This window comes from Adiantum capillus-veneris, chromosome 19 (assembly GCF_014529385.1).
Source record: "Adiantum capillus-veneris isolate H3 chromosome 19, ASM1452938v2, whole genome shotgun sequence".
Taxonomy (NCBI): domain Eukaryota; kingdom Viridiplantae; phylum Streptophyta; class Polypodiopsida; order Polypodiales; family Pteridaceae; genus Adiantum; species Adiantum capillus-veneris.
In genome coordinates this window covers 127,709,078-127,718,700 of record NC_140949.1, presented here as the reverse complement: position 1 = coordinate 127,718,700, position 9,623 = coordinate 127,709,078, and the positions used below count along the sequence as shown (strand labels likewise).

The 9,623-nt window shown below is 40.9% G+C and overlaps 1 protein-coding gene and 1 pseudogene across 1 annotated transcript; one reads left to right on the top strand and one right to left on the bottom strand.

The window, feature by feature from the left end:
• Positions 1-662: 662 nt before the first annotated feature.
• On the top strand, positions 663-1,331 carry LOC147434834 (putative glutathione S-transferase parC; annotated as a pseudogene).
• A 2,580-nt stretch (positions 1,332-3,911) lies between these two features.
• LOC147434833 (uncharacterized) lies at positions 3,912-6,685 on the bottom strand. The gene is made up of 9 exons (XM_086490037.1): positions 6,622-6,685; positions 6,391-6,498; positions 6,037-6,108; positions 5,493-5,667; positions 4,781-5,324; positions 4,606-4,680; positions 4,440-4,460; positions 4,127-4,182; positions 3,912-4,038 (listed from the first exon to the last, which is right to left on the bottom strand). The coding sequence occupies exons 1-9, from the start codon at positions 6,683-6,685 to the stop codon at positions 3,912-3,914; spliced, it is 1,242 nt and encodes a 413-aa protein (XP_086346163.1).
• Between the last annotated feature and the right edge of the window lie 2,938 nt (positions 6,686-9,623).

Sequence of the window (9,623 nt, the reverse complement as noted above, 5' to 3'; positions counted from 1 at the left end):
GAGGAACGAAACACTGAAGTCCGTGAGAGGCTTGGAGGAATCGACACGTGGATGGTCTCTCCTTCCTCAAAAATTTCAACCTCCATTATATATGTAATAAATGGGCAAAATATTCGAAAAAGGATAAATTGCCCATACCTTTGCTAGGAAAATTTTAACTTTCCTTTTTCAGAACATAATCTTGTTATAATCTATACTATATATAATGCAAAAAAAAAAAAGCTATTCCAAAGAAGGCATCCACGTGTTTGTTTCTCTTCTTCTGCTACAAGGAGCACTGCACGATGTGCTCACATTTAGCATTGTCCCAGCGAGGTCGAGGATTCACATGAGAGGAGACTTGCAGGTTGTAGCTGATGTCCATGTTCACTGAGAGAGAGAGAGAGAGAGAGAGAGAGAGAGAGAGAGAGAGAGAGAGAGAGAGAGAGAGAGAGATGATGTGCACCATATGATGTTTGTACCTGCAGAGTGCGTGTGTGCGTGTGCGTGTGTGTGTGTGTGTGAGAGAGAGAGGAGACTTGCAGGCTGTAGTTGATGTCCATGTTCACTGAGAGAGAGAGAGAGAGAGAGAGAGAGAGAGAAATGATGTGCACCATATGATGTTTGTACCTGCAAAGCGCGCGCGTGCGCTTGTGTGTTTTCACACGTTGCAAGAGCTATCGATGAGCTCAATGTTCATACATGTAGAGAGAGAGAGTGTGTGTGTGTGTGTGTGTGTTGTAAGATACGAGTACATAGAGGAAGACCCTAGAACTAGAGCGAGTTCGTTCTTCAGGTTAAACCCATCCACAGGAAGATGCCTGTGCTCATACACAACGGCAACCCTGTTTGTGAGTCTCTAGTCGTTTTGCAATACATTGAAGAAGCTTGGCCCTCTCTTGGCCATGTATCCTTTGTTCCCGACGACCCATACCACCATGCGATCGCCCCCGCTTCTAGGTAGATTTTGGTACAAGAAGCTCTATGACATCAGAGAGTGGATAGTTCAAAGCTTCCAAGGAGAGAAGACAAAGCAAGGCCAAAAGGACTTTGTCGAGGTGCTAGAGACATTGGATGGAGCTCTCCACAATATGTTTGTTGGAGGCCCATTTTTCAGAGGGCAGAGAAGAGGATATGTGGACATTGCCTTGGCCCCTTTCTTCTACTCGTTTGAAGCTCATGAGGCCCTAGGGGAGTTCAAGATCTGGGAAGCTACTAGGTGCCCCCATCTGGCCAAGTGGAAGGAGACTGTGTTGGAGTGGCCAAGTGTGAAGGAGGGCCTCTCCATTGCACCCTATGCAAAGGTGTTGGAACTCTTACATGCATATAGAAAGAGGCTTCAGGCAGCTTAATCTCAATTAGCCACAAAGAGAGAGAGAGAGAGAGAGAGAGAGAGAGAGAGAGAGAGAGACTTGCAGTTGCCCATGCACTACAATGTGGAGTGTGTGTATATATATATATATATAGAGAGAGAGAGAGAGAGAGAGAGAGAGATGCCTATTACATCTGCTGCAACTGCTTCTTGCCATGGCACGAAGGAGAGACAAAGATGAGCCTCACATACTAGAATGAAGCAAAGCTACACTAATAATATTCTTGGCTTTGTTGCTTCGAAGGCTGCTCCTAAGGCCGTCTGGATGGGTGTCGCTAGATTTGAAAATGCAAGGTTTGTGGAGCGTCTTCAAGAATTCACGGAATGAACTCTTGAAGGTTTGGGCTTGACTACGGAATCAGTCCCTAAGACATTTGAGATTACCCAATTCTCAGTAGATTCCTATGAAAAGAAATGCAAAAAAGATTGCAAGGACATATCAGTCATACTAGGACCAAATTTGGCTTATTGTATTTTAAATCGACTAAAATTGCAAAAAATTTGGCTAGATTTGGAGCTTACCTTGAAGAAAACTAATAAAACTTTACAAGTACTAGGGTAAGCACGGCTAAATGCTTTGGATTTTGACATAGAAATCGGGAACTTTTGAATGTTTGTTTGAGTTGCCAAAGGACAAAGCCATAGAATTGGGTAATGAACCAAGCACTTCCTGGAGGTGAGCTATGAGCCATAAGCCATTGAAATGCTGCCTTCTTAACTTTTCTTCTTTGGCCTTGCACTCATCAATCATCCTCTGTAGGTGAGTGTATGAGCCGTCTAGCAATACCTACTGTTGTTTAATGATGTTCGCGCTGTTGAAGAATCCCATGCAACCATTTAGAACCTTTCGATTAGCTTCGTAGTAACAAGCTATGTAATTTTGATCAAGTGTCTCGATCTATCACTATCTCCGAGTGATCCCCTTGTATACCTCACTGGTTTTGTAATCTCCCTAAGCATTTTGTAACTTGTCTCTTATCCAATACATTCCCAAAGCTTTTCATGGGGGGAAAAAAAAAAAGCCATAGCATTACTTTGCCTTTTTGCCTCAACTAAAACTTCCTCTCTTTTTTTGGAAAAGAGGAAGTGTTTTGAAAAACCACAAAAGGGGTGTTTTTTATTTAAGGAAAGCAAAGATATAAGGCATAGCTATACAAGGCTCTTGATTTTGGACAAATGACTAAGGCCCTTGTCACACTGGGACCGGCGTCCGTCTCCTCCTTGGAAGTGTGGGCGGTTGGTCCATGTTATACTTGGCCATACTTTAAAATTAGGCATTTTTATTTTTTCCCAACAAATGTTTCGTAGCCAAATGTAAAGGCATCCGGCTTCTCCGCAGAGCGCAAATCCTCTCAGTTGAGTTTGCATGCGCTCTTATTGCAGTTGGCCACGCCTTTGCAAACTTGGCCGGGCAGTCTAGACCGCCCCTCTGACAATGAGCAAAGCCATCTGTAGCTTTATTTCGTAGCCAATAAACTACCGCCACCTAAGTTTGGTTTGCTCGTGCCTATCCCAATGTGACATAGGCCTAAGAAAGGGGAGCAAGAATGGCCTACCCCAATGGAAGCTCAACATGACAGCATGGAAAGTGATACTGGCCGCTGCAAAGCCAAAAAGAAAAAGTTTGCTATTGGTAGGTACATTTGATTGTCAGAGAAAAGAATACAAAGCCATTGACCCACACACTTGGAGTGTGAACATTGAAGGTGAAGTGCTGGAGCCTGGAGGAGAGGAGTCGGGACCCATGCTAGAGGAGAGGACAGCAAGCTTTTAAACTAAAAAGGTCAAAGTCGCCTTTATTTGTCTTTCCAAAAGGAACCTTTTATTGACAAGCTCTGCCTCCCTCCAGTGTTCGGGAAAAATCATTTCTCCAAACATACAAGCTTCCCTTTCTTGAATTTTCCAAGAGGAAAACTTAGAAAATTAGATTTATCTTTGGTTTTTAACATTAATTTTCTCTATTTTGGGGCGGAATTTCTCCTTTTCCCCTTGCCTTCAATTGGAATTTTTGAAATTGAAAACGGCACATTATTAAACTGAGACACATTTTTCCCGAACACTGTCTACTCCACTCCGTCGCCTTTCGTGGTGGTTTATAGATAGAAAAGTCTAACACACATCTCTGATCATCCATGCACACCGGCATCCATGTCAACTACATGTATAAACCAACATGCCTTCAAAATTCAAGCACGCACAAGAGATAGCATTTGGAGATATGCCTTCACTTTGCATTTCATGAAAACAACCTAGAGCTTTGCCCTGCCCACAAGGCTATGGAAAATCTAAAATCTCAACAAGTAAAATATCCCCCTCAACCTAATCCGAACCGGCTTCATCAAATTTGAAGAAGCGGAATCCTTTTCGAACCAAAATGAACCGGATATTTTCCTTTTGAGTAAATTTTCTTGTGGACAAGAAGCCTACTTCTAAACTAAAACTAAATTTTAACACACCCACAATCCACTATTGAGTTTACTCATTACTACAACTCAATATTTAAGACTAGTTTATAGAGTTGAATATCCAACCAAAAGATTTACAAAGCTTAAAAAAACTATCAAAGAGTTACATTCAACACAACAATAAAAAACAAAGATAACCTGTCGCAATAAATCGAGCACTTTTGAGCCAATCCGAGGACCAAGATTTTTACTGTGACTCGTGACAATCGGCTTTGATGGATGCTGCAAAATTGCAAATTTAAAACAAAGATATTTGTAAGAATAATAAGATGTATATTTATTGCCATGCTTGAAAAAGCTTGAATTTGACCTTTTTGGTAGAAAATTTAGATTCATATTTGTCGTTTCCTCAAACCGCAAAAGAATCTGCAAACTTTAAAGAGACATTTATAAAAGCACAAAGTAGAACTAATTGGCATAAACGAGAGAGTAGGGGGATCGAACCCCATTACCATCAATGATGATGGCTATGCCAAGCTCTCTTGGGGGAGGAGAGGAGTAAATACTCTCAACCATGATTAATGGCAGATTGTATTTACTGCTCTCCCCCCCTTTCAAAATTAGTAAGGTAGATGGAAAAGAAATAATCAAAAGTAACAAATAAAAGCAATAGATAGCCATACCTTGTTTACTGTAGAATCAAGCTGCATATACCTTGTGACGTGAACAATTGTCAATGCGCCTTAGCACCCCATAACACGATGCTCTCCTCCAACTCTGTTTCTGTTCACTTTAAAGGACCCTCTATGTTGATCTTCAAAAGTGCATCCAAGGATTGTAACTCCATACCGTTTCGTAATTTTGTCTTAATCCTTGTCCGTGCGCTAAATCCTCTCTCACATATAGCATTAGAACAACATTGCACTAAAGCAATTTGACAAATGGTCAAAATATTAGGATACGAGTCTCTCCATGATGCATTGCAAGCGATTGCAGCCGTAACATCTGGAAGACTAAAACGTACCCAACTAACGACAGCCTGTTGCTTGAAACTACGAAATTCACTGATAAAATCATCCTCATCAATCAAAGAAGCAGAATTTATAATCTCTAAAGACTTCATTTTACCATAAAAGGAGGCTATTTCTTTTGCCTCTGACTTACCATAATCTCGTAGAGATTTCTCTAATATAAGATGTTGTGCTGGAACCAAAATACCTAGCTTACCCAAAATGGAATTGTCAACAAACCGTTCTTGAAGAGAAGCAATAACTTTCTTCGAAAAAGAAACCTGAAACTCTAAAGCACGCATTAGATCCATGCCAAAGATATCTCTCTCTATCTCAATATCAAAAAACTTTTTGCCACGAATAGCTCCTCGCAAGTAAAACAAGAAACCTTTATCTGGACCATATTCTCGCAAAAATGTATAACCACTAGCATCAAGAATAAGTTCATTCTCATCAACATCAGGAGGACCAATGTAATACTGCTGAATTAAATTGATCTCTTTTTGAATGATCGCAGACATGGTAGTAACATCTACAAATTCTTTTTGAAATAACTTACTGACTATAGACATACCTTTCAGAATGTCTGCTAAGAAAAAAAGACAATAAATATTTTCAAATTTAGACAAATCAGCAAAAAGAGTTGGAGATTTTTCTTTTGTCTCCAATAAAATGGCATCAAGAGAAGAACATACCTTACCTATTGCGGATGCACGACTTAGTCACCTAACATCAAATGTGTGCTCTAATCTCAAGATTGGGCACGCAAAATCCTTTTGAGTAATCCTTAACTCGTCAAGCCTCTTGTTAGAGTGATTGAAATGTGTGGCAATCGAATTGACAAGCTTCTCTAATGTTATTGCAATCCCAGAATTCTTTGCAACAGAAGACACAGCCAAAGCTGTCCTATGAGCAACACAATGAATAGATGTTAGAAATGGATTTACATGTTTTTTAAAAAGCGTTGAAACACCATTCTCTGACCCTATCATGGTCGAACACCCATCAGAACCAAAAGCGATTAGCTTTGAAAGATCAAAATCATTTCTTTTCAACTCATCGAGAACAACATTAAAGATAGACTTGGCAGTCCCATCACTTACACGAACTATGCCATAAAAGCTATAGGTGGGAATACAATCATCAATGAGGTAGGACAAATAGATAATCAAGTGTCCATGCTTACTAATATCATTAGACTCATCAATCAAGACACCAAAGAAAGGACTTCGAGACATTTTTTTCAAAATGGAGTTCATGAGACACTTACCAATACAATAAACCATCTCCACACAAGCCTTGTCGTCATTGTACAAGGATGTGGAATATGGCACTCGAAAATCTTGCAAAAGAGAAATCATGTCAGTAAATCCAGAAAATACATAATTTTTCTTTGCCATATGATAGGCAACCGTAAAGAGAGTAAAGAGAGCTTCGTCTTTGAAGTTCTCTGTCCTCTTCATGCTGTTTTGAATGCTTTCCTTTCCTTGCAAGAGGAAAGCATCCATTGCATTCACATGACATTCAGTTCGACAATGAGCTTTCAAGTTACTAAGCTTAAAATCAACTGAACCATCTCTTGAATAGGCACTATGGTGATGAGGATATTTTAGACAAAACTTACAATACAACTTAGCTTCTTCGTCATTGTATACAAGCCAATCAAACTTTTGTAGCCAGTCATCTTGGAAAGCAGCACGCGCCTCAATCCTTCTTTCCAATTCTAACCTGTCTGCTAAAGACAATGAAGAAATTTCATCAGTAGAAACTGTCTTTGGTAAGTTAGATGAATCTCCTTTCGTTTTCTTGGAATTTATCTTAGAAGGTTCAAGCCCTGCCCATTGAAGAAGCGTACCTTGTCGTTTCTTATGACCTTTTTCACCCCCTTTATTACCCTTTCCAACATTATTGAAATCCATTTAAAATAGGCTATAAAAACCATATCCACACACAAAAAAAAAGTTTAGTTTACAGATGCCTAAATCTTTAAGCACGAACATGTAGCGAGCGAAAAATGCAAGGACATATTTACCAGATTTGATTTATCATCGTCAAGATCAAGGTGGATTGCCCAAGAACAAGTTGCAATCCACGGACTATGGCACGCTTTGTATTGCTTACTACTCGAGAGTCGAGACTCGAGTTTTTGTTTTGATCATTGACGCCTCGCGAGTCGCAAGTACACGCCCTGCTACCTTTTAGCACACCCTATCCTTGCCCGATGTCAAAGAATAGAAGCCTTGATGCTCTCGACTCTCGAGTCTGAGTCTGGACTCTGTAACTTTTCCTGGCAGGTCGCAGCAAGTCTTGGCTCTTTGGCTCTTAAACTTTAAAAGATTAAACCTTAAAATCGTTACTCAAAGGCTTAAGTTAACTTTCAACTTTCAAGTTTGAGGCCTCTGACGGCGGCTCAAATAATTGTTCAATGCTCACGAACGAAGAGTCTGCTGCGCAGTTGAACTATTGAAGCCTGCGCTCAACTCTCGAATCTCAGGCTTAGGAAACCTGCAGGCTGCGTCTCCCACTTTCAAGCCAGAACGGAATCCGGATTCTACAAACTGCACAGTGTACCCGGGTCCCGGCACCATGAACCGTGTACGGTGTGACTCGTCAGGCGAGGAGCGAACTGGTTACTGCAGCCTGCAAGCACTGGTGATCGAGGCTTTAGCGGGCTAGCCTTTGAGCGTGAGGTGTGTGCGCGCGAGAGAGACAGGCTCAGATAGTGTCACAGCAAGAAAAGCCTTGGCAAGTTGGCCCTCAAAATTCGAACTGTGAACACAGAGAGTCGCTCAGTCGAAAGTTGTAACGATTCGTTTTAGGCAAATTAGAACTTTAGGGTACAACCTAGTACATGGTACAAATCAAGCTGCCCGGGTTCGAATTTCATTTTTTGAACTTTGACAAAGTGTGAACTGCGATTCGTGAAGCCTCAGCCTAGACTCTAGAGGACAATTGTGTATAATATACATTATATATATATACACACACACACACAATAAAAGCCTCTTCAACATAGAAAGAACTTAATTTTTTCCTTTGGCAACTAAAATGAACAGGCCTAAAGCCTTTTGGGGTAAAATTTGAGAAAGTTCTCCGAACCTCCTCCCTTGACTTTGAACCGGCCCCATGGCAATTTGAGCAGGCTTTGGATAAAGCGAACATATCTTTTCTCGAGCCCTGCCTGCCCATCTTTTTTTTGCCATACTCACAATTGTGAGTGGATGTGTTATATTAATTCAAAAAGGAATGTACAATTAACGTGAAGCACGTTAAGTGCCTTGAGGGGTCATAACACACGCTTCGGGGCTACACAACCCTTGACAGAGGAAAGCTATTTAAAAAGCTACATTTTGTAAATTGGTTGTACCTAGAACCGTGATACATTTGATTGCATGTTTCCATTCCTAATAGTTCTTGCTTTTTTCAATAGAATGATTACTTTCCTCAATCGTCTCTTTGAAGCTAACCGTTGAGCGACTGTTTTCAAAGATGCACAGGTTCCTAGACTTCTAGACATGTCTGAAGTAGCAGAAGCAGACAATTTGTGTGCAGATTAGGATAGATTGGTTTTTCCAAAACTTCCCACCCAAAAGTAGCTTGTTCTTGAAGAACAAGATCTCCCAAGTCTTCTGTATCCATTTGCACATTCTACCCACGAGGCCTCTCGTAGCTGGATAACCTAGAACAAGTAGAGGGGATCCTCACTGTTTTGCACCCTGAATATCTATCTGAGGCTATCTCCCTAGTTTATATCTTAACCCTAGTAGGAATATTCTCCCATAGCACCTTCCATAGAAAGATTTTCATAGCTTGGGCCACTAAGGATTTCAAGTTTTGCTTGCTACTGATGCCCATCTAGACTCTGGCCAATGCTTTTGCCTTCTTATTGGAGTGGGGAGAACCAGTTTGTTTTGAACATTAGCTTGCAATACTTTCCTTTTCTTTTTTTGGCAGTTTGGTGTGGTTTTTGTGCCTTGCCCTCCTTACAACATACCAAGCAAGGAGTACAATCTAAGAGACGTTATCCCATATTAGAAGTTCACTCACAAAGACACCTTCACAATGCATTCCTTGAAAATAATTGCGTGCTTTGTAGCCTTCATACCTTGCAATCAATGCATTCCAAGAGACCATATTCCAGACAGGAAGCTCATCACACAGTTTCTCTGCTTTCTTGCAATTAATGCATTCCAAGAGACCATACTCCGGATAAAAGTCTCATCACACCCTTCCTTTGCTTTCTTGCAATCAATGCATTTCAAGAGACCCTATTCCCAATAGAAATCTCATCACACACTTTCTCTGCTTTCAAAGATACACTACATTCAATCTCACCATTCATATGTTCATCCATCTCAGCCATTTATATAATGCCACATGCCTTCAAGAAGCAAGCATAGGTGATGGCATTTTCCATTTGGAGACAACCCCCCCCCTTTTTTTTGTTGCAAAACTCACAATTTGCAAGTGGATTGTAATTCATAAAATAGCCTCAAGCTTAGGCTAAGCCTTGAGGCGTTGGAGATTACAAAATGGATGTCTACCGCCTCTCACCGAGGCTAATATTTCTCGCAGGTTGACGGCATGGCATGGGTAGCCCTAGACTAGTCTCCTGAGTCTTGCTTTCTTCCAAGCGTATATATCATCACTCTGCTTTCTTGTATAATCTCTGATAATCTTGCTACATGAAGGTCTCCCTCAAGCACACGCTGGTTCCTCACTTGCCATATATGGTGGAAGAAGAAGTACCTGACAATTTGAGTGCAGATAAACATAGCAGGGTTTCCATCTTATCGCCACCAAGGAACAGATCAGTCTTGAAGAACTTGGATCCACTTGCGTATTTTCCCTGCCGGG

Bases quoted from the DNA above. Each gene is read 5' to 3' on its own strand.
- LOC147434833 (XM_086490037.1), bottom strand. From the start codon at position 6,685: ATGGATTTCAATAATGTTGGAAAGGGTAATAAAGGGGGTGAAAAAGGT. The intron at 5,668-6,036 runs GTAAGTGTCTCA...CTCATAGGACAG, and splicing joins GGAGATGGTTTATTGTATTG to CTTTGGCTGTGTCTTCTGTT. The intron at 4,039-4,126 runs GTCAAATTCAAG...GCAATTTTGCAG, and splicing joins CTAAATTTTCTACCAAAAAG to CATCCATCAAAGCCGATTGT.